Source organism: Excalfactoria chinensis, chromosome 11 (genome assembly GCF_039878825.1).
Source record: "Excalfactoria chinensis isolate bCotChi1 chromosome 11, bCotChi1.hap2, whole genome shotgun sequence".
In the NCBI taxonomy this organism is placed as follows: Eukaryota; Metazoa; Chordata; class Aves; order Galliformes; family Phasianidae; genus Excalfactoria; species Excalfactoria chinensis.
Window position 1 is genome coordinate 15545780 of NC_092835.1, and position 25798 is coordinate 15571577.

Here is a 25798-nt window from a genome sequence, read left to right on the forward strand (position 1 = left end):
TGATAGCTGCCTTTTGAAATCCAATATACAACACAAATGAGCAGAGCTTCCACCACTCCATGATGATTATGCTTTTCTATTAACCACGAAGAATTTTAGACTAAGTTCTAAAGCATTTATACAAATATGTAAAAGAGGAATCGGTTCAAGAACATACCAGCTTAATTACTGTGCATACAATCTGGAGCCATAGTTACTCTTGCAATTTCAGGCGAAATGTGCCTCTATTTTGCAGTATTCTAAGACAGTAAACAAGCTTGTGGAACAACATCTGTAGTTCACTCCATGTTTCAATCAACTTCAGTACAGGCCTCAGAAAACATGAAAACATTTCCTAAACATTTTTATTTACTTAAAAAATCATGCACCCTGCCTTACTTTTAAGTATAACAATGCACTTTCTATGAGAGAAAACAACTGGACTTCTCTCTCATGAGTCAACTAAAGGAAAAACACTTCTAAACTCCCAGAGAAAAGGTCCTGGCACCACACAGGCAATTACAATGATGAAATGAAATGGTGGCACCAAGTGAATTTAAATAAGTTTTTAATTAGTTGCTATTAGAATTATTAATTTGGAACTAGCATTCTAAAAGGGAGCTTTCCATTCTCCATCTGAGTAAAAAGAAACCTCAGCCATTTATAAATAATGTTTACTACAGCCTTTGCAATACAATCCCTATAAATAGCACCTTCCTTGTCAAAAATCTATCAAAATACATTACCAAAACATTATTAATTGTTCCCAAGTCACCAAATTAAAATGCAGAAACACAGAAAGAAACTGGACCCCTGCTATAGATGGGCAAGGAATTTCAAACCTCTGACCTAGCAGACAAATGGCTAAACCACAAAAAAAAAAACACCCCTATAACCTGTAAAACAGAGTATCTGCTCCCTTCTGAATAAGGAAACTTGCATGCAGATGTAAAGGAAAATGAGCTACCAACGGCCATGCTGAACTGAGCATGCCTGTTCTGTAGCAAGAAAGGTTTTACTGCCCCAAAATGGAGCACTGCTAATAATGCTGGATTCAGAATCCATCATCACCATGAGCTGCTGTGGGGCATGACAGAAACTTCAGAACTGCTCTGGTACTACAGCCTTGCACCACATACACACGTACTGCTTTATGCTGGCACCCACAACCATCATGACTTCTGTATCCTACCACAGACACACGGATGCCTTAATACACACACAGGGCAAAAAAAGCACATGTTGAACAATTCACTTCAGTTCCTACATCCCTGTCCACAGGCCCTACGAACTATACGCAAGCCATATCATTGCTTTTTTCCTGTGCAGAAACATTTATGGGTTGCCATTACACCACACACCAGAGTTCCCAACTGGGAAAAAGAACAGTGTGGGAAAAGTTGGTATTTTTTCTAGAGCTAAGTGATACAACATGTATTTGGAGCATAAAACAGCAGTAAACAAAGCTTGCTCTATATATTCTCTGACTCACGGGCCAGTACCACACAATTAAATACTGCCAAATTCACTTGCGTAGCAACTGCTAATCATTTGTACGTATTTTGAAAGCAGAGCAATTGCTGTCTGTTACTAATTATTGGAGGCTGACTCATTTTCAGGGTTTCTAAGCACCTCAGGACTCCCCAGCCATTTTTTGTATCACTGTTTGGCTTTCACACAACAAACACCAAAGGAAGTTTAGGAGTAATGCTAGTAAACAAGCTTGATACGACTGACTTATGTTGCAAAACTTAGACAACAATACTGAGAAGTAACGGAGAACACTTGCGTAATAAAGAATTCCTTTTTATCCTCATGAAGCACAGTGTTCAACTCCACTAATTTATCCCATTCATACTTAAATTTGGGACTGAAGAACTGAAGAAATTTTGTGCAAATTTAAATACTCATCTTATGTTGATTCTCTACATTTCCAAGTTCCACAAAGTCACGCTACATTCAGACCCACAGCACAGGTGGGGATGACCCTGCCATGCCTTATTCTTCCCCTAGAAATTCAGTGTGGCATTTAATTCCCTCACACAAGTCTATGTGCAAAAGTTCTGTGTACCCTCTAAAGAGCAGGGAATTTAATACAACTGCTTGGTTTTTCTTGTTAATATACTATACGCAGCTACTATCAATGATGCATTCCCATCTACTCAGATAACATCGCTCTTCATATTGTCATTTCTGCACACCCATTCACTATTAGGGCAAATAGCAGACAAGTACCAACATACTGTGTTGAAAACAGCTCTGTAACAGGATACCAAGCAAGAAGTGTTTGTTTCAGAGTTCAGTCATTGCTAAAGGGATCCACCTGCTGCCCCCAACATCTACAGAAGTCCTTCTGTAGACTGACAACTTCTCAAGTAAAGTAGTAGATTATGTATCAATTTATCACAGTTCACTGCTAGCAGAAAAAGCTGCCATAACCCCAGTCGTGCAGATATAATTTTTAACATTTGTATCCATGAAGCATAACAAAATATGATCAAGTGATGTCATAAGATTTGCCAAGATATGACATTTATAAATGGACAACAATCCACATCCTTCACATCTTTGGAATAGATTTTGAACAAAGAAAGCCTTATTTGACCTTACATACTGATTTTAATACAAAATTAAGTACTATTTCCACTAAAGATCCACGGTTATAAAGATACACAAAGCTCTAAGCAAAAATCTTGCTACTTCAGGCCAATTTTGTTCAAACTTTAGTCTGAAGAATTAATAGTGGGGAAAAAAAAATTAAAAAAGGATTAAATGAAACAGAACTGCCCTGAAATCAGAAGTTTTTCCAACATTCAGTCCCATCACGTTCACGCTGCTTCAGTCTTATGAGTCTGCATGAACAGAACTTGCTGCATAACATGTAGCAGCCAGAGCTATAACTGGTAGTCTCATCGTAATTAAAAAAATAAAAACTATTTTATGGTCATGTGTTAAACCACAGACTGTAAATAGTACTGCTAGGAAAAGTCATTCTAGGACAGCTTAAAATATGGTAAGATTTGTGACCAGTATTTTTGGTTGCTAGTAGATCATGTAGGTGTTAACATCAGCAGGATCTCTGCTTCAGGGTTTTGTTTGCAGCTCTTCTAGATGTTATAACCAAAGACACAGTGAACCACTGTAGCTTCAACAATAATCTTTCAGCATTAACTCCTTACTGAAAACTGCATCATGTCTAAGAGATTACCATAAAAGGACATCTTTTTAGCCCCTATGCATTACTGACAAACCATGCTACTATTTGCAGGATCCTGCAGGAAGATAATAGCTCATTAAAAGCAAAACAACAAAGCTGGAGAGCAACCTTATCTACCAGTTCCAAAAGTCATCACAGAGACACACGAGGTCAGTTTATAGCCTTATGTCACAGCATTAATCTTTCCATGACACACACAGACTAAAGCAGCTGGGAAAACCTGCAGGCACCACAGCGTCTCCAGCAGTATTACAAGGCCACTGACACAGCTCAATTAATCAGTGTGTGCAAAAGTGTGTTCAATGTAAGAATTCTTCTCTATCTGCTACCTTATTTGTTCCTTTTTTAACTGTAGGACACTCATTTGAAGTGAAGAACTGCTGTGTTGGTTTCCAAACAGTTTGGAAAGGTGAAGGACAGTAGTACAAAGGGAGAAACAGCACAATGCAGATTCACAGCTACAGCTCTTCCCCTCTGACAGATGGGTCTGAATGCTCTCCTTCTCATGATGTTGCAGAGTGTCCATCACTAATGCACTAACCTCTCTTCAGTCTGAACAGATAGCAACCTATAAGGTGTTTGTTTGTTTTAATAGTCTTTTTTTCCCCTCCTTCAATAAACACAGACTAGCTGAGTATGTTAGAAAGACGAAGATACAACTTTCGTTTCAAAGTTCCTATTGCAAGTTATTTATATTTTCTACCAAAAATACAAGGACCATGACATGCTTCCAAATCAATGAGAATTTGTACCAATTTTTAAGAATATTTCTGATGCTAAGGCAAAGGCTATAGTGATTAACCACTGTATAATGGGAGGGAGAATGCAAATTCAGCTCCCCTTCTCTTGCATGGGAATTAGAGGACTGAGTAAAGATCTGCTTCTGATCCCTTCCACTGATTCCATACAGACAGATGCTCAGCTGCATGTCAGGGTGTACAGCCATCTTCTCTACTCACTGCAGATGTAAATCCCCCCAGCTGTCTTCTAAAGAACCCAGGATGCTAGTGTTGTTTCAACTCACACCTCATTTTTCTTATAGATCTTTTAATACAACTATCTGGTAGGACACATGACATGCTGGAGAGCATAAAGCACTATAAACCCTATAGCTCATTGGAGAGTTGTAGATAGCTCATATAAACCCTTTATTAAATAGTGGTCAGCTGAAATGGAAAAAATTCTCAGCTTTAGTTTCATGTGAGATTTCCTTCTAAAGACTGAAATGCTACAGGATCCAATATAAATCCATCAACTGAGTACTGTTAAAGAACTTCAGACTCATCCCAGCAGACATAGGTCACAAAGCATTTGTATAGTTAGTAGTAATAGCTTATGCTGTATTTTATGAAAGCCACTTACTACAATATGGTTCACTGGAACCCCTCGTCCTACAGACAAAGCTGCAACAAAGCACATTTCACACGCAATAGGTATACTTTGGCAAGCTACAGCTGCAGTGATCTTCAGCCAAAAGGCATTCACTAGAACTGTTTCAATTGTTCATATGGAACTGGGGATTTTGTTTCCTTTTGCTGGGCATATGATGCAGAGTAAATAAAAACTGATGGATCCTTACTCCAGACATTTTACTTTGGACTTAAATGGACACTCAGATGCCCATGAGACATAATACACTGCAGAAACTGCATTAGAAGCATAGAGAAGTCAAGTTTATACACAGGAAATAAGAATGGCACTAAATGAAATATTTGTTTCACTGTGCTGCTTTTTCCAGGACCTTCCTGGCAAGAGTCTGCTAAATGTCATTTACGGTCAACATTCAAATAATAGAAAAAAAACTTCCAATATAAGCCCTTCTTTAGTGGTCATAAAACACCAAATAAAGAGTATGTGTAAGCATAGATGTAATTCTCTACAGGGAAACCACAGGAATCATCCTCTAAAACAGTTTAAGAAATAGTCTCTCAAAGAAGGAAAGGCACAGAGGGACTGGATTTGCAAAAGCCACCTATCCATCCAAATCCAGGGAGGAACAAGGTCTCCCAAAGCCCAGCCTACTGCTTTTGGTCCTTAAAGAGATTTCCAGGAAATGAGTATTATACCTTACCTCGATTCCTTTTCCTGCCACAAGCAAATAGTGAACATCAACACTAGGAAATAAGTGCTTATTTTTATATGGCTGGCCCTATTTTGATGACTTCCACCATCAACATTATGGGTTCTGTTTCCCCGGTAGCAGTAGTCCCAGAAGAAGTTACTACCTTTCAAAGATGACCAGACTGCCAATTATTTGCTAAAAGAATTTAAGCATTTAGAACAAACAAAAGCTCCAACAGTTACTATTAAAATGTCAGAACTCTATGGTAAATGCTGAAACTATTGACATTTCAAATGTCAACTATTTTATACTTGCAACACTATAGAGAAGCCCTTTATCATTTAAATGGTACCGTTCATTTTTTTTAAGCTTCATATTTGTGGAATTTTATTTTAATTTTTGTCACTTCTAGCAAGGCAGCATTATGTCCAATTTAACTCAAGCATACATACCCAAACCTAGAGTATTTTATTTAACTTCCCCTTCCATGGCACCCAGACAGAATTAAGGCAAAACCCATCAGGTACCGCTTTCCTGTGTTCTCTCTTACCTTCCCTCTGTCTAGAGAACAACATTTCCACAGACCTCTGTTTCCTTCAGTTAATTTCAAAGGGACAAACAGTGCAATATTGATTTGGGAAATATTACATAAGTTAATACAGGCTCTGTGGCTGAGAACTGCTCTGCACAAGCTGCTTTCCTTGCATGTGTTACATGTAATGGATGTTCACAGTCCTCCAAGAAGACTGGTCAATCTACCCTTATATTTGCCAAAATTAAGGATATTTGCTTATCCAAAAAACAAAAACAAACAAAACCTACTTTCATACGCAAAGGAATTTAGCTAGAAAAAAAATAAACAAAAACATGTCTTCAACAAAGCATTCTCAGGAGAGTTCATCAGCCCATGAGTCTCAAAAGGCAGCTCAGTAACATGCACTGCATCAGTTCAAAAATGCCCTCATCACAGATGCGTGATCCCACAACCCCTTCAGTAACAGCTAACTGCATTAACCCTTCCCACGATCCCAAAATGGCTATAAAGGCAAGATTTCCAGAAGACTAGTGTCCATTTAGACACCATTATAAGAGGGTAAATTTTCAAGTTGTGTTAAACACAAATGGATGCCAAATCTTTGAATGTTGATATGCTTGCATAAAATCACTTATTTTCTCTCCCTGTCACATCTGGTCTGTTATAACACTTCATGCCGTAATGTTGAGAGGTTCTTGTTACATACTTTACACACTTAGTAGCTCTGCACCGCACAATGAAACCAAGATTTATTAGGCCTCTGGCCATAATACACAGAAAACTAAGAAATATTCTAAATAAATTCCCTTTTCCCCACTCAAGTGGCTGTTTTACTTCACTTACCAACAACTGAGCCCCAGGAGAGAGGTAACAGAGAAAGGAGAACACACAAAAATATTTGCCTTCCTCTTTCAAAGCAGTAACCAACATCCCACTGTTTTCATAATCTTTCCTATGTCAAAGGCCACTTATGTTTAACTAATTAAAAATAAAGCCAAGAAAGAACAAACCAGCAGGGTAAAAGAAAATGAGAAAAGTAGAACAGATTCAGGAAGTACGAACAAAATGGTGTAAATGTGAAAAAGAAAAGGGCTAACATGACTCAACCTCACAACTCCCAGATGATCTAGGGAGACATTTTTAGGTATAAATGTGTGAATGAAATCACATTTAACAAATACTACCCTTGACATTTTTCACTCAGCATTTTACAGTTTTTCCTGGAATTTTCCATAGCTGCTACACTCCAGTGTTCATCAACAACTTAAAATGAATATTTGCATCATTTTAGTAGTAAAATATATCCCTGCTGAAAGTAAATAATTGCCCAATTTATTGCTTTTCTAATGTCATTTCTCTAAGCTTGAAATAAATATTTGAAACCTTAAGAACAGATGAAGTTTGAGAGATGTTTAAAGAACTACCAACTCCTTAGTCAGATCCTGCTCAATATTAGATAATCTACTGCTGCCAGTTGAAATCATGGATACCACATATGAAGAGAGAGCAGAAGTGAGAGATGCATTCATTTCTGATTAAAGCCATTTAAACTGATTCAAGATACCTCAGCATTCTAATCAATGGCAACAACCACAAGAAACCTCTCAAACTGGCAGAGGATTTCTTTCTTCCTACTAATCTCTATAGCTGACTATTTCCTTTCTGCTGCAGGAAGATTTGTATCATGCATCCACCTAAAGCAGCATCCCTGAGCATACTGCAATTCAGAGGAACAGTTAACTCTAAACCAAACAAACTTCCCCGCCTCACTGCCCTAAGTTCCACGCAGAGATAAATAAGCCCTTTGCAGCTTGTAGCTGAACCTTCTCACTATCACTGCAGCCAAAATAAGGATAACCCTGCTTGGTACCTTACAACAAATGAAAAAACAACACTAAGTGCCTCCTTCAGTACACAGTGTGGAATCTAGACACCATTCCAGGGTTTGCTATTTCTCTAAAGCAGGCTTGCAGGTCATTGTCTCATTGTCTCATGCATCCTCCACATACTGCAACCCTCCAAACAATTTTGTTCAACTCTGGTCGCATTAGTAATATAGCTTGCAGGGTTTTCCCAGAAAACTATCCTCAATGGAAAATTAAGGCAGTGGTGAAATAAAAGAAAGGAAACATGCAGCTTGGTAGCATTTTGTAAGCTGGTTTACTAAACTATTCCAGTTGCAACATCAACAGGACAGGAATTTATGGTGAAAGATCAGTTCAAGCTGACAAAAGATACTCCTGGTCAATCTGGTCACTCTGCAAATAACTTTAAAGAAGCAATGAGAGCACAACATAACACAGCCCAGCTACTTAAACTTCTGTGCTAATATACCTCATTTTTGATACCATGTAACTGTGTTTGAAGTGAGCTCATCAGGAATTGATCCTTAAAATGAAGATTGATTCCGAGTTCAACTATTTAAAAAAAAGGGGGATTTGTATGCATTGTTTTTAAATTGATACCATGGAAAACATCAGTACTAAATATTAAAAGATTACTAAAATTAGCTAAGTAGAAGGTATGGTGATGGTTCAAGACCTACTAGCCTGTCCCATCAGAGTGCAGTGGGGGGACACCAAACGGAACTGAGTCCAATTTAAGACTTGAAGAAGATGCTTTCCTCAAAAGAGGTTCATTCAGGAACTTAATGGTTCTACAGCATGTTTACATCTCATTCTCTCTGGGGCTTTTTATTTCATTAAAATCAACTCACCACTGCCTTACTTGAGTGTGAAGTTTGGGAGAGAGTCTCAATTCCCCCCAAAAGGTGAGAATGAAGTAGAGAGGTGAGTTGTTTTGTGTCTATGTATATATTTATATATAGGTACCTATTAAAGCATTTTTTGAATCGAAATAATTGCATTTTTGGTATATCTATTTTTTTCCTCTGAGGCAAAAAAGGCATCAATCTAGAAAAGCTTGTAAATAGCATGTAATACTGCAGGGAAAATGATATGATGACCTCCAATATTCTCTAAAGACTGTTAAAATAGAAAGAAAATATAACTCCTATGGCAAGCCAGTTAAATTTCCAATTTGTGAAGGTGAGATTCAAAGATCTGAACCCATCTTCAGCTTGAACTTCTGGCTGCTTATCTGAACAATAAGAAATCTCAGGAGAGCAGGCATTTTCATGAACTAAAATCTCACAAGTTGGGGCAGGGGTGAGAGAGGAAATAGAAGAAGTAACTTATACAATGTCAGAGCTACAGATCTCCAAGCCTGGATTCAGCCTGTAAGAGAAGCTGAACACCAGAATGAAAAACAGTTGAAAAGGATAATGACAGAACATTTTGAAACATTTGAGATCTATTTAATGAGCCCTGGCCAGAAAACAAGAATCCTACAAACCAGTAAGTGTTTTGTTCTGCATCCAAACAAAAAGTTAGAGCTTTTAAAGTAAATTTTCTAAGACAGCAGAATTAAGGAAACCAAAACTAACTCAGCCACAGCCCAGCAGTAGGTCACTCATTGTACAGATTTTCTTTTCCATGTTCCAGATATAGAAAAGTAGAAATTTGGACTCATTATACACAGTAAAAAGTCCTAATACTGGGAATTTTGGAATCACGTATTGAAAACCTTTGTCTCCCTTTAATCTTTGAAAAAGTGTGCCCCAAACCATTTCTGTTTTATTTCTGCCTATCTATGTCACAAGCTCTAGTAGAGATTCAAAACACTCCCACCTACAAAAGGATAATAATTCTGGTCTACTTCTACTTGTTAATTTACTTACTTTGAAGGCCTGCATGTTTAAAGGATGACAAATAATTTTCTGATACAGATGGTAGAAAACTGCTTTGTCATTTAAGTTTCAGGCTATTTGGAGTAAAGTTCTTTCTTAAATATTAAAAATACATCAGAAGTGTTTGCTTTTTTTTTAAATTATTTTTAAATTAGTCAATCTACTCCTGCTGTTCTTCTGATTTAAGTTTGGTTGGAAATGCTACAGCTTGCCTTGCTAGAGGCTGTTCTCCTGGAGAAAGCCTCTCCAGACATATTATTTAGGGGAAGAATAGAAGCCTAAACATAGATCTTCAAGGTACACAGCACAACTATAGCAGAAAAGGGAAAGAGCCAGAAAACCCCAGCCTAGTATTTGTTATGGGCTTCCCTCCACTAGACTCATTAGCCCAACTACTCATTCACATGTGGATACCCTGTTCTGCAGTTAGTGAAATAGTACACACCTGCAACCAAAGTCTGTTTTATCTCCTAATCACTTTCATACATTTCTTTCACAATTCTTCTTTCCAAGTCCCTAGATGAATGGCCAAAAATACTTGGCCTTTAAGTTTCCTTGATAAATGAGCATGTACTTCGGTGAGGCATGTACATGAAAAGTCAGTGCTAAATATTCCAAATCTGAATTAAGCAGCAAAAAAAAAAAAACAACTTGGATTGTATAACAGGACAAAGGAGTAGCTACACACAAAGCTTGTAAGGTAATATTTTAGATAGGAGGGGATCAGGAGCCAAGGTTACGTACACACTGTTAGTGGGGGAAAAAAACAGTTTCTGGAGACATAAACTGAAGACTATATAACAAAGTGTCAAAGTTTTGAGGTTAAAATCCTAGTAATAGTCAATACTTCCTAATAAATTAATCCCTGTGTGAGGCAGGATGCAGCACTATGACACACTGTCACTTTTGAAAAGAAGATCAAGGACAGAATACCTCCTTTCCATTTATGTAAATGCAGCACATCTTCAAATCACACTACAAACACGGCAAAGATCTGCTGATGGCCTCTCAACAAAATGGGTGAGCATAGTTGTCCATTATCACAAACTTAGTACACTTACTACTCATATCAAAGGACAAACGCTTACACAGAAAACAATTATCTGTTGTGTTTGGCACAGTTCTGACACTCTCTTTTCCTAACGATAAACATTTAATCCATCTAAAAGCAAGAAAGGACATTATTTTGTAGCATCTTGTACTTTTGTCCACCATTATAAGGTCTTGCTTATAATAATACTCTTGCTAAGAGTAGTATTGGCAAAATGTCATACATACAAGTTTCTTTGATCAAGACTTTCAAAAAAAAAAAACCCAAAAAACACCACACTTAAACAGTCAAGAAAATAAGAGCTGAGACTATCAACAGCACAAATGCCCTACATAATTTTCTCAGAGTAATAAATTAAATGCTTCAAACCAAAGTCAGACAGACATTACCAGAAGACTCTACTGAGAGCCAACCACTGCAATACTGCAGAACATGCTAACATACCAGAAAAACACAGAGACAACAGTTTTAGAAAATCCACCTTTTTGTAATAAGAAACATAACCAACAATTTGGAGCTTTTATATTAGCAAAATAAAACACACTAATCCCAGCAGGGTTCATAAGCGCAAGCAGCAAACATTTCAACAAAGGAAACATTAAATGCATGCCATCATCAACATCTGCTTTTCTCAGTCTCAGTTGTAGATATTCTTTCACAAATAAATTTTTCACTTACCTTGATGACTTCATTTCAGGAAGTTCCAGTTCTGTCAGGTCATGGGCTTGAAGAGTCTGAAGTTTTATCTTGGAGTAATCGCACCACGGTCTCAGCAATAAAACTAAAAGAAACATTTTAAAAGCTGCTTAGAAATCTCATTTTTAGGACACAATACCTCATATAAAAAGACAATTTAATATACAGCACTTCCCAAGGTATCACAACTAAAGAAAAACATACAGAACTCTGCAATATATAATATGTATAATAACATTATATATAATGATGATCAAAAGTTAATTCATGATCTTCTTATATGAATTCAAGAGCACAAGGGGAAAGTGGTACCAGCCTGCTAGGGGTGCTATCTAGCCACAGTATCCCATCCTTCTGAGTCTTTTTGTTCCATCTTCAAACACTTTAGGAGGCAGTACACCAGCTATTCACATTATTTTGCCAAAGACCATTACATTTGCTACCAAGTAGAACTTGCGAAAAGTGAGTAAAAAGAAAACAAAAAAAATACACCTCCATACACCCATGATTGAGGCTGAATAGTTGACAGCAGGCTTATCACTGAATATTTGAGCAGGGAAGGACCTTTAAAGGTCATTAAATTCAACTCTTCTGCAATGAACAGGAACATCTGCAGCTCAGAGCCCAGTCCAGCCTGACATTGAATGTCTCCAAGGTAAAGATATCCACCAGACCTCTTGGCAGCCTGTTCCAGTGCCTCACCCCCCACTATTGCAAAAAAGTTCTTCCTTACATCCAGTGTAGATCTCCCTTCTCTAGTTTGAAACCATTTTTGTCCTATCCCAACAGATCCTACTAAATAGTTCATCCCCTTCTTTCTTATAACCCCCTTTTAGATATTGGAAGGACATTATCTCTCCAGAGCTTTCTCTTTTCCAGGCTGAACAGCTCCAGCTCTCAGCCTGCCCTTGTAGGGTTTTCTGAGTTGCAAGAACATATTGCTGGCTCACGTTCAACATACCATCCACCACTACCTCCAGGTATTGCTCTATCCTTGCATTGCCCAGCTTATACTAATAGCAGAGGTTGCCACAACCCAGGAGCAAGCCATTGCACTTGGATTTACTGAACCTCATAAGGTTCACCTGGGCCTACTGCTCCAGCCTGTCTGGGTGGCACCCTTTGGGTGCACTGACTACACCACACAGCTTGGTGTCATCTGCAAACTGCTGATGGTGCACTTGATCCCACTGTTGAAGACATTAAAGAGCACAGGTCCCAGTATTGACCCCTGAGGGATACTACTTATCACTGACCTCTATCCACATATTGAGCCACTGACCACTGCTCACTGGGTACAATCTTGCAACCAGTTCCTCATCCATCGAGTAGCCTACCATCAAATCCATATGATATTTGCAGAGAAGGGTATTTTCCCTTGCACCAATACCACCAGCAAAAAATGTAGCTAAGATTCCAACATATTGGCAATGAAGGCCAATATATTACATGCACATTAAATATTTTGGACAGTGCCTCAGTAAATATATGGCATTGCCAGAAGGTGCATTACGCATTGCACAAAACTACAAAGGCTACCGCTCTTATAAAGAAGTGCTGCGGATTATATAAATCCAAACAAGATAAAGATTCTACTTCCTTTTAATTCCAAACATGCAAGGAAAGAACAGCAGATTAGGTCATTTCTTAAGTACAGACATCTCCAAGCAAAGGGATTAATCAGCTGCAAAGGACTCCCATAGCTACACTTATGCAGTATTTTGATAAAAGATTACTAAAAAGGAATATAACATTACCATGACTCTTGTCAGGCAATATGCTGATTTGTGGAGTAGAACACTATCACAAAATCCAGATTATGTAACTTTTATAATCACTCTCAACCCCAGTGTCACGTGAGTTCACCAGAAAATATTTTCTATGAACTTTTATAAATATACATCTAGAACTAAGAAATATACTGTTGCTTTTTTGACACTTTGCATCCTCAGAGAGACTGGGCTGGGGACAAAACCATCAGGGAGGTTTGGTCCTGCATAAGGTTTACTTGGCCAAGGTAGCTGTTTTAGTAATCTTCACCCATTAACAAGATCAGACCAAAGCTCTTTTCCTCTTTCTCATTCTCCAAAAGCAACAAGAGGATAAATTCCTACTTCAGATTTCACAATCCAGAAAAGAAGCATCTTGGCTCCTGCCTTTTGGAGAGACTTCAAAGAGACGAGGACTGCACAAACAGCCCTGCAATATTGGGCCAGAGCCACTGGTAAACAACAGTAGTTGAAATCCAAGCATAACTGACCAGTTTGTTATCCCAGTTCCCAATCCCTCATCTCTTAAAGCTAACATAAACCATCTGTTATTTGATAATTAGAAAGAAACAAAGGGCTTTTTTACAGGTAGAAGTGGGATAAGAAAAAAAAAAAAAAAAACTGTTTGGTTTCTCTCAAAAATAAGTCTCTCGGCTCATTGCAGCAGGAAATTTGTGAAGTAGTCATATATAAGAATAAAAATATAAGGAAAGTTTAATACAGTCACATAATTCTCCAGTTAAATTTGATGAGTGACTGTGCCAGGGCTGGTTTATAACCAAATATATTAGAAGATCCTTGCCACAGTGTACATTTTGGAGTCTGGGTTTCAGCAACAAGTCAGCTCCACTTTTATGCATCCCCAAGTATCCAAGGCTCTACTTTGGATAAAATATCTGCACCTTACATTTTGCTATAGAGTTCAGCTGTCACCTCAGGCCCCTCCCATGGCCGTAGCCACCACACTAACAGGTGGTGCTTTTCCTCACTACTTACAGAAAGCACTCAGACACAGAAGCACTGTGTCAGCAGCCTCACCAGATGGCTACTGAGGTACAACTCAATGCTGCACCCAGAGCAGCTGAAGCTTTACCTACTAGAGCAAGAAAAAGGTGGGATGACCATGTGGTACTCCAGTCACATTGACTCACTTTCCTTCCTCCTTTGAGGAAGAAGGAAAAAACAAATTACAACCCATAGCTGAAATTTATATACCATATTTTAAGTCTCACAGAACACTTTTCTGTCTCTCCAGGGCAGACCTTTTGGGACAGCACTTTGAGACAGTGAGAATTAAGGAGATTGAGGGGCCATAATTAGACAGAAGTCCTTGTAAGTAGTAACCATGGTTAATTTTAAATTAAAACGGCCCTCTCCCCACTGCTCTAGCATAGCTGTACATCACAGGAAGAGATGGCCAGCATATGCCAGCCCATGAAGCCAGACTTAGATAAGAGGTGATGGGATGGAAAGTTAAACACTCACTGTAATCTCAGACTTGATAGACAAGTCACCATCCAGAAACACAGATCTGCCACAGCCTCTAAAACAAAACAGAGTGCTCGAGACTACATCATTGATTTAAATACACTTTTATCCAATTCAGGAACTGCTACCATTACTGGAATTTCAAATAACATGCTTTCCCTCATCCTCTGTAACTGAAGGTAACACAGGTGCTACAATTACAGTTCTTCAATTCTGAGTATTCCAATTCTATCTTTACACAGCCAACATACAGGCCTTCCCTCCCAGCAGCCACAAAGAGCAAGAAGACGGGATGGCAGAGGAGGATGTGGAATGCAAAACTCAGGTCCTAGTAGCCAGTACTTCTTAAGTAGTCCTACATAACCAGAGCACAAGTGACTAGAATCAATGACTGCCATCCATTCAGATGTCTAGAATTCAAGTGCCTGAAAGCAAACCTGTACCAGATGCCACTAGTAAGCCCACAGTAATCACCTCTCCATTCTCTTCTATGCCTTACAGGCCTGCCTTCGGTTTCAGCTCTAACCAATAACCATTCAGTAACAGTTAGGGTTGAGGGTAAGGTGATGAAATACCACTTCGTAGTGCAAGTTACAAGGAACAGCAATCCAACTGCCTCATTTGATAAGCTTCTTCACCAGTTTCAGCAAATGCAGATACTATTTTCCCCTACTAATCAGAATTCTGAAATGGTTTTGTGCTAGAAAACACTTTTAATATCATTATTCAAAAAAATATTTACTAGTTGGGAGTCATAAGCAAGCCAGTAAAACACCAATATGCAGAAAATTGGGAAGTTACCTATCATGTCTTTGCAAGCAAACATTTGGAATTGTGGCCTTTATACTTGCTGCTTGTTTTGCATCTAGCATCAAAGTGTGCTTCATGCTATAATATCATAAGTCTTGGCCACAAAGAACAAGAACCATGCAAGAGAAATGAAGGTGATATTCATTCTCACACAAGTGCCTCTTAGTACAGTTGCTCTGTAGGCAAATCTGTTAGGAAAGCCTGCAGCAACCAGAGCTGTTCCTACATACAAGCTATAAGAACAGAACACAGTACAGGGCTCAGAGACCCCTGCTTAACATCTGCTCCTGGATTATCCTTTTAACAGTGTTGCAACAAAGTACCACTTGCTTAAGCAAGCTGTACTCAAACTCAGTTAAACAAAACAAAGCTTGGCTTACTGAGCTCACAGAGGGAGGCTTCTACTCTGAAAACCTGATCTGTCTTCTAACTGTGAAAGAGTCTTGCTTATGCCTGTGTTAACATGAAACAGCAAGGCTAAGGAGTAAGGACCAGAAATGCCCATCTTGGTCTGTTGTAGTCATACAACCCCACTCAAGAGGATGTGGCCCTACCATTTTTATCTATCTTCATATTTTGAAGCTTTCCATTTGCTGGAAGGTTTTGTACACTAAGTGTAATTAAGCTGTTCTTGAGTCCCTCAGAATTTACATTCTTCTTACTTGTGACTACTGTGTATCAGTAATAGAAGAAATAAATCCCCATAGCTTCTGAAGCACAATAGAATAAGAGAATGTGTTATGGCAGATACATGCCATAGTTCCTCCTTTCCTTATAGGCTATGCAGCATATTAAAAGCTTGAACATTCCCCTGAAGTAGATGCCTCCCACTTTTTATCTAGACTTCCAGCTGAATAGTTTGCTACAGCAGTTACCCTTCTTGTAATCACACCCACAAAGCACAGAAAACCGAGACCATGCAGTTTGCTCACCACTGGAAGAGCAATTGAGGCATGTTTGATGTTGTAACATTGTTACCAAAAACACATGGACCCTGCACTTCCAAAACAACGTATGCTTAGAGAGGAAACCTGGTTTATTTTCAGGGCAGGGAGCCAGGTAGAATATTTCCACAAATCAAGCACAACCTCCTGCTTATTCAGTTTGCTTTGTGTTGTTTTGTTTTTCTATACCTACTTTGTTAATAAGGAAGAAACATCTACTACCTGTATATTTGTTAGGTTAGGCAAGCATCGCACTCTGTCTCCTGCTGGTTACTTTCCCTGGCCATCTGCACTTGAACAAGGTTGTATGAGGGTCTTACATAACCCTCACTGGTTGCTTGGGAGTTCCCCCCTTACTCATTTGTATAGTCCCCCCTGCTTTTCCAGCTGATGTGTTAGGTCAGACAGCACTGCCAAAAGCCATCTCTTAAATTGATGCTAGGATCTCCGTCAAGTCAGTATTACCACTTTTATTGTTCATTTTCCTCTTCTTAATCTGATACAGACCATAAACTCTCCTCTACAGACCCAGTCTTTGCCAGCCTAGCAAAAAAACAGTTGCTTCAAAACTAAACAATGGAACTCTTGTCATCTATAAATGTTAACCAGAACAGAAACACTAGTGAGGGTGAAGAGTTACTTAAGATAAAGGGCAATTTTGTTATGAGGTCAAGCAGCAATAAACTAAGAACAAATCTAGCCTTGAAATCAGAAGGCTTCACAAGAGTTCTTGAACTAGACTTTAAATCTCAATAGGTTAAAAGAAAACCCAAACCTAAGCATTTGCAAGGTAGAACTGCAGAAGTCAAGTTTGAAGGAAACAGATCCTCTTGTTCCTCATTAACAAAAGAGATTACATCAGTTCAGTCCTGTTACAGGTTGTAGTTTACTCACTCTTGACCAGGCTGTATATCGTTGTAATTATACAAATGTATAGTTGTAATTACAAAGTGAACGGATAGTCAGAGGGTATCTAAGAAAATGCTCACTGTCAAGATGGATGCTCGCCAACGTCGAGGCTTGCCACAAAAACTCCACACAGAAGCAATCTCCAGAAAGAGATGCTGCCTTAGTGATGGTCAGCCCTTAAATGGGATCTAGGAGAGGTGAAATCAAGCTCTACTCCTTCTGGTAGCACAGCTGAATAACCTTCACCTGTGCTCCCACAGCTGACCTATCACTTGTCTCACGTGGTTAATCAGAGGTTCAGTCTGTGATTAATAGTTTCCCTTACACAGGTCAATATGATGCCCTAGTTTAAATGTATAAATCACTTAATTTAAATCTCTACTGTTTTACGAACTGGGACTACTCCCTTGCTAAATAGCAGTCACTCATTGCAAATCTAAAGTTTCAGAGATTGCACTTCTGGCCATTCCAGTGGCTGAGCTCAGAGGCCTTCCAGGTAAAGCATAAAGAGTTCTGTGAGGACAGGAAACAAGGTATTTTGCTAATAACAACACAGAAAAGCTCAGATTATTGATGAAAATATACACATGCACTGGATGTGATGCCTCATTTCATGAGGTTCCTCAGACTTCAGTGACTGCTCTGGATTTTGACCTGCCTGTATTGGCAGCCTGAACAAAAGTCACTGTTGGACTCTGGAAAATGTTTTGATATTTCAGGAAGAGAATGAAGCAAGTAAACTCTGAGAATAGGTTCTTTTCTGCATGACAGACTTCACCCTTTTGTTGTGTATCATAACACATTCCTCTTTTCTCCCCTCACGCTTGCTTCTTCTCTTTGCCACAGAGCACTATTAGCCTTATAAAAGTTACTCATACTTTTCACAACTCATCCATACATTCTTCCCTCCCAAAGCTGAAAAAAGCTTATGATATCACAAGAAAACTGCCAAATGAGCTGCAACTCTTTATCACTTACAGCTTGGGACAAACTTTGCTACACATAAAATGATGGGTTATGAAACAGCAGAGGCAGGAATCCTCTGTGACAGCAGAACTGAATCTAATTGATCTCCCTGTGGACATCATTAAAGGTGCTTCATCACCTTCAGCGCTACATCTCCAGAATGACATCTGTGGTGCCTAACAACTCACGGGTGTGTTAGGTTCTGTTTTGTTTAGGTAGCCCCATTACTTTGTGGTCTACCTTGGCTCTATTGCAGGCAGGAGCCTCAAGATCCGACCCTCCAACATCACTGAAGGCCCCGAATTTCACCCAAAGAACTCCTCCCTCCCCACCCTGCACAACCACCCTTCAGTTCTAATCAGTGTGAGCACACAGTATAACAGACTTTTCCTCCCTGCCTGCCATGCTGTGACTGCAGCTCACTGCACGGCCTCCATACCTCAGCAGCTGGGCTAAAAGATGGAACCTTCTGGAAGAGCAGAGTTTGCCTCCTCCCTTTTTTCTTGCGTGCTCTGATCGAATCCCTTTATCTCCCTCACACCAGCAGCTTTATCCTCACCTAGCTTTGTTAACCATTCATGCTGTCAGCAGCACAGTCTTCCTCGATCAGAGCTATCTCCAGCTCACAGTACGGGACGGGTTTTCTCTCCTCAGCGCCGCCACGTGGCGAGAAGCGGGAACTGCAGCGCCGGGCCGCGAGAGCAGCCGTTGAGTTGCAGCACTGCGGGTGCAAACAAGGCGCTGCGTTCATTCGCGAGGCTCCCGAGAGCTCCGGCATCTCGCGTGCATTTGCAGACGTCACAAGACAGGTACCACAGTGCAGCACGTCTGGAGTCTCTGTATGAGTGTTTGCTGCAAACTTTTCCCCATGACAGCAGTATACAGAACAGCCGAGGTCAGAGCTTTAGTTGCAATGGTGAGACCCATTTCACGGACAACTTTGGTATCTGTGAGGTACAACTTAAAGTAAAAGAAGGGTCAAAATCCAGAGAAGAGCAGCTTTCCTAAATTAAGTGGACTTTTTCCTCTCAGTTTGATCCATGGGGATATTCACTTCTTGCTCCAAATTGCCCTCACTGCTTCTTAGAAAATCCACCATTCTCTGCTCTGCTTAAAGACATTCTTGAGTTTCCCTACAGGCTCATTGTAGTACCCAGGATCTGACTGTGGAAGTATGGTTAGTAATGAGATCCTAATGAGATCCTGATAGTTAAGTCCGGTATGAGAAAGGTGGGTCTCCTAATCAAATTAGACACTGAAGAGATTACAGGAGAGACTTTTTCCTCACAGCCTCTACAGTGAGCCACCTCTCTTAAGGCAGAACATGTTGAAATACAAATACATGGCCTGGAAGGCACATTCACCAAGAGTTATCACTTGATGTTCTCCTTTCACACACTTCTCCTTCTTCCACCACCTTCCCAACCAGCACAGACCTTACTTAAGATGCTTTTTAAGTAACTAGATCTGCCTTCCACAGTTTTCAGCAGCACCAGCATTTTATTTTTCAATCTGAATTCAGAATTGGTGTTTTGGAGCAGGGGTTGGATCCAGGAGCCTTCAAAAGGAAAGAAAAGCTCTGTTACAGCAAGAATAACCTACCTTCTCCAAAGACATCATTCCGTGCTGCTGCTGTTCCCATGTACAGCATATCCAGGCAGACAGGAACAATATTATTTATAAGACAGCAGAAGAGGCTGTTGCGCTTTAACAGCAGAACCAGTTTGCCATGCTAGGATGTAGCCATATTGACCGTCAAGACAATGTTTTCCACTCTTAGTATGTATTCTTAAGACGCATGGCCTGATTCTACAGAGACCGTTTCCCTCAGTTCTGTGCATTCTATGCCAGTTTTCATTCAGTACTGACATACCAGCTGGCAGACAGAAAGATAGAGTAGATTAGCATTCAGTCCCAAAACAAGTTGCAAAAGATGCCTGTTTAAAAGGAGCTATTTTAAAATCTAATAAATAAAGCACTGTATAAACCACACTGTATAAAACCATTGCATAAACTACGACTCTGGGAGCAGTATTACTGCTAAGCTTTGTTCATTGCAGGATCCTTGTCAATTTTAGTTTAAGTGTGTGAAAAATGGTATGAGAGTTGGACTCATTCTATCTTCTTGTTTTCAGTGCATTCATTTTAGCTGACTGGCCTGGCTGAGCACTTCAATAAGCTGTTCTGAGGTGAGAAATACCTCCGCAGATGCAAAGAAGTTGTTGAAAATGAAATGAACGGAATCCAGACAAGCACACTTTATGAAAAATAGCGCTGAAGCCCATCTGACAAGGATCGAGTTATGCTGGCTAAAGCCCATAAACAAACAGGGCCATGCTTCACCCTCGCACAGCTGGCCTCTGAGGAAGCTAATTGTACTTGCTCTTGAAAGAGAAAAGAGCAGATAAGCCACAAAGAGCTCCATTGTGGGAACAGCTTGTATCAACTCTGGAGAAGGACATGAAAGGAGCCAACTAAGAATGCATTCAATCGTCATTGTGGCCAGCTTATTTTGATGGGAACTATTTACATATTTCATTCAGATCTCTGATGTTTCTGTGGTGAATGATGTCTTTCTTTTTTGAAAAGCCTCGGCCATTGATTCCTTATTAACTTCCTTCTAATCTAATGGAAAGCAAATCAAGATATTTAGTCAAAGATGGAAATTTTACAGCAGAATGAAACTTGTTATTCTTGGGAAATTAGTCTAGACATATAACAAGAAAATCCAAAAAGGTGTCAGATAGAAATTCTTTACTATGGGGGTAGTGAGACACTGGAACAGGTTGCCCATTGAGGCTGAGGATGCTCTGGCCTGGAAGCATTTAAGGCCAGGCTGGATGGGGCTGTGAGCAGCCTTGTCTAGAAGGAGGTGGACCTAGAAGGAAAGAACCTAGAAGGAGGTGAACCTAGAAGGAAAGAACCTAGAAGGAGGTTCTTTACTAGTGGATCCCACAAGATCCATGCAGCACAGTCCCATGCTCTCCTTATTACTTTCTTTTTATTTAACATCATGGACTCATTGTCCGACTTGCATGGCACAGACACCTTAAAGGTCAGAATCTCTGCCTGGCTTTGCAATGAACCTGTTAGCAATGTCATTCCTGTGGGCAGCAGAAATGTCCTGCCACACTTCTATTTCAGCAACACCATCGATATTATTTATATAGCCAGAGAATTACAGAAATCATTAAAAGCTGTGGCGCTTCAGTCTCACACACACTATGCAGAGATAAGTTAGGCACATTTATTGCCACTCAGCTTTAGCCAGTACCTTTTTACTTCTGGAATTATCCTATCTCACCTTCCAACTCATCACACACAGTACATGCACTGTCTCTTTAACACCTCTTAAAGCATGAGCTTGCTGCAGCAGCTCACAGAAAAATAAGCATCAGGACTGCCAGGGACAAGCAACATCTGCCTGGGTGGCAGGTTCTCCTCTGGCTGGATGAAGAGGCACATCATGACAACATTTTTCCTACCAGTGACAGGTCTGCCTTCATAATATTCAGGGCAGTGAGTGAATTTTGGTCAAAACTTGAAAACTCTCCTCAGTTTCCCATTGGCAGGGGCAGTCTATTCAGAGCTGCCAGAGCTTGGGGTGTAGTGTGTGACTATTAAGGAGAAATCTCTTCAGAAAACCATCGTCTACTAGACTGTGCTGCAGTTCTGACTGATGCTGTCTGATGTGGCAAATGCAGAATGATGTGGTACCTCTCCCTGGGGGAAAACAGCACTTGTTATTGGCAGGATCTGCCTACAAACCTGGGCCAGCGGCTATGGAGGGGGTAATTACTCCCAAACGGGATGAGAACTTTTGACCTCTAGAGCACAGCATGAGGCAGTTTCTTCCTTCCCAAGGGAACTACTGAAGAAGCAAACACGATTATGGATGACGCAGATGAGAAAATGAGGAATGGGGACAGGGAGGAGAATGAATCGTTTCAATGGAAAATTTTAAATGTATCGTGTTTCATTCCCTATCAGGGTATGGAGGATTCAGAGAAGTACAGTTTGGATTAACAAGATGAAAAAAATCACCACTCAACAGGAATTCAGAAATGATTTGGGTAACTGTGGTGGTATTTCTGCAAGCCCAGAGAATCGCCAAACGAGGCAGCCCAGTGCCCTCTTGTGGATTTTACTGTATAAAACATCATTGTAATTTCCTGAAAACAATTTCAGTGCTTGGAAGGCTGAGCTGCATCAGGAAAGCAACATACAGATCCTCACAGAAAGTAAAGCAGTTTTGTGATAGCCTGGTTTTCCTGAGTTCTAGCTTTGTGAAGGTGAAGGCTAAAGCAGGCAGCAAACAAAAAGCAACTACTTTTTAACATTTCTAATTATTAAAAAGCTTGCCATAGAGGATTTAGTCGTAGTCAACTATATACAGCTCTGTATAGATAGTACCAATTAAATCTGTTGCATTTTAATTGTAACGTTCTCACCCCCTTAACAGAAAAGAGCTCTAGTGCAGGGCCAGGAGTGGAAGGTGATCATTCTGTTACCCTCAGATAGCTAACTCATTGCTGGTCTGCTTCCCTGACCTTTTCCATGCTGCTTTCAGGTTGTATCAACACACCCCTTCCAAAGGAACTTACCTTGAATCCTCTACATAGAAAGATATCTTACTTAATTAGAACCTACTGGTTTGTTAGCGTTCATAAAGTACTGAATTAGTTTTTATCCACGTGGCATAGAATAACCTTAGAGAACCCCATCTACTGTATCATCCTTCTCCCATCTGGTATGTCTTATTTCCCTGTGAGAACTTAAACTATAAAACTCCTACACAAAAAAAACTGTATTATATTGTTCTTATTCAAGACAAAAGTCTGTCTGGGTCTAGATTTCTGCCTTAGAAATGCTGTTACAAAGTGAAAGAACCAGGAACGCTATCACAACAGAGATGACAGAACTAAGCATACCAACCAGCTGGATCACACGGATCAGAGAGATGTGCCATCCCTGACCTTTCTCCCCACACTACTAATCCATCCCACAGAGATCAGCTCACAATCATCCACTGTAAGGGATCACTGCTTTCCCACGCAGCTAGAAATCCTGAGGGCATACTAACCCATTTGTGTTTCATGGTCTATAGGCATAGGGTAGATCATAGCTATTTAATAAGGCAGTAGCTCCAGACCCATGAGCTCTTACTCACTTCAGCACAACACCAGGCTTTCAAGACTAAGTCAGCACCTCCCCAGAGCAGTACTTGTGCCATCTGGGCAAACACAACACCTCTGCACCATCCGGATCTGTCTCAACTGATGCACTGAAATCAGACCACAGAAATTCTGCAAGGTGAAGACAGATAGAGTATTCCCAAGTAATTCATTATAGCACACAGAACAGAGAATAGGTTCAAAGTATATGCAACATTTTATTGAAAAAATACGAATGTTCTGTACATAAAGTACAACTCAATGGGCTTGACAAAATCTCCAGAGACTTATTGGTTAATAAAGGTCATCTTTTCCTCCTTTTCCTCTACTAACACAAAGCATACAATGAAGCAGCAGGTCCCTTGTACTTGTGCAAGTGCAATCCCATCACTGTGCGTGTAGCACAGCACTTGGCTCTACACATGGGACTCCAACATGCTCAATGTACTTTGATGGATGGTCTGCAAGAAATTTAAAGCATGGAGGAACTGCACAGGGACTGGTCCTTCAATCGATGGATGATTCAAAGTTTATGATGAGATCTCTGTATTCCTAAGCAGCCTTGTGTACCCATTATTTCTGACAAATAAATACAAAAATAAATAGGAATCTGGCCTCACAGAACCTCAAGTCTCAGAAGCAACACAATTTGTAGCAAGCTACATACATAATTCCAACTATATCAACATAATTTATTTAAATCTCTATCAATAAATGTATTAAAGGTATAAATTCTTATCCAATACTGAGAGTTTAGTTCTGTAAATAAACCCAGGAAAAAAAAAACAAAAAAACAACAAACAAAACCCAAACTTCTTCAGTTCTCTTACAATTTAGTGTGCTCTTAGAAAATGCTTTGTAGCTGAACTTCAGCAGAAACTAGCTGTTATATAATGTTATTCTATTCCCCAAACCTAATATAAAAAGCTTTTAAAATCTTTTTACAGTAACTGGCTTTCATGTCCTAACTTTACATACAGTTACTAAAAATACTGCACGTGGCAGTGTTGTCCAAAAATAGGTTTAATGGTAAAACTACATGCACAACTGCTGGAGTATCAAAGCGGAAACTGAATAACGTGGCAGCTTCACAATTAAATTATGTTGCTAATCGGATGGTGTAACAATACTGCAACCCCAAAAGATATGTATGTTGCAAACGGAAAGACAGTGAACAGGAACTGGATGAGGAGAAAGGCAGAAAAACCTTTTTTTCTTCTCCAATTAAAACTGGAATGTCCATTATCACCAATAAGGTAAATGTAGGCCAGCATTAGAAATTTGTACTAAATCAGGAGTAAATTGTGATGACTTCTCGTCCACCTCCTCTGACAAGTAATACTCTCTCCAGACCCTCAGTCAAGACTTCGAGAAACTCCATGTCTGTTTCAGTAAAGTCAAGGACAAAGAGATGTTAAAACCAGAATGCACAATGATTAACCTCCCTGCTTCCAGAACTGTAGTAAAACATTGGATTTGGAATGTTATAGGCAGTGAAAAACAAGAACTCTGAGGTAAGTATAAACTTAAAAGGTCTGTTCAACCCAGGGCAGGAGAAATTTTCCTACAGGCAGATTTAGGGAGATGGGATTTTTTCCAACAGTTAAGAAATGTTACTTGTGGCTGAACACATTTCTATATGCTCATATTGTTAAATATCTCGCTGCAAGATGCTGCATGAGAGCCAAGTTTAAATTGTACTATACTCAATTTGACACACCTGCATTCATCCTTCTGAATAGATATAGATATGGTAGCAACTGGACAGAGTTAAGGAAGGAATACAGTGGGTTAACATAAGCTTTAGGAGTTCTTTTAAGAGCAAGACTCTCTCACTTCCCCAGCAAAATGATCTGAGCACCAGGAAACACAGACATTCCCTCTCAGCTGCTCTTTGAGAATAATGCATGCTGTTTGGTCACAAGGTTTCAGCCTCTCTAGGGATGCTGGAGGAGTAAGCAGCATCACCCAAAGTTACCCACAGACTCAAGTTCAAAATCTCTCCTGCAGCTGTAGCTGTGGTTGAAACACCCTTATGCTGAGGAGGAGTGTTTTAATCTCTTCTTCAGCCAGCAAGCTGTTGTGTAACAACTCTTACCACGGTTTCCCTCCAGAGTTAGGAGAAAACTGCAATCATTTGGTTTGTGATTTGCAACTCACGATACACACATTTTTGGCACAGTTCAAAGAAAGGCTTACTAATGTGACAGTACAAAACAAGGCTGAAGAAAAGCTATGGGCAGAAAACTGGAACACCAGGATGCTCTGCAGACTGCAACCCCCAGCTCTGGCCTCGCTTCGAGGCACAGTGCAAGTACCCTTCTAGGTATCTAAATACTGTAGGTCTGAATTTTAATTGTACCAGAGCATTGCATTAGCAGCTAAACTTCCAAATTACATTGTGAGACAATATGCTCGTGATACACCCTCTCTATCAGCACTTCCTGCTT

At 39.8% G+C, this 25798-nt stretch overlaps 1 protein-coding gene across 2 annotated transcripts in view; it reads right to left on the reverse strand.

Annotated features, from left to right (window-relative positions):
* Positions 1 to 23542: 23542 nt before the first annotated feature.
* The window catches only part of SLC12A4 (solute carrier family 12 member 4), a 45950-nt gene continuing 43694 nt past the window's right edge, over positions 23543 to 25798 (reverse strand). Inside the window, exon 24 of one of the 2 annotated variants that reach the window (XM_072346310.1) lies at positions 23543 to 24731. In XM_072346310.1, coding sequence (XP_072202411.1) covers positions 24640 to 24731 — 92 coding nt within the window. In that variant the 3' untranslated portion in view covers positions 23543 to 24639. The remainder of the gene's footprint in view (positions 24732 to 25798) is intronic. The other variant, XM_072346309.1, reaches the window with a different exon arrangement.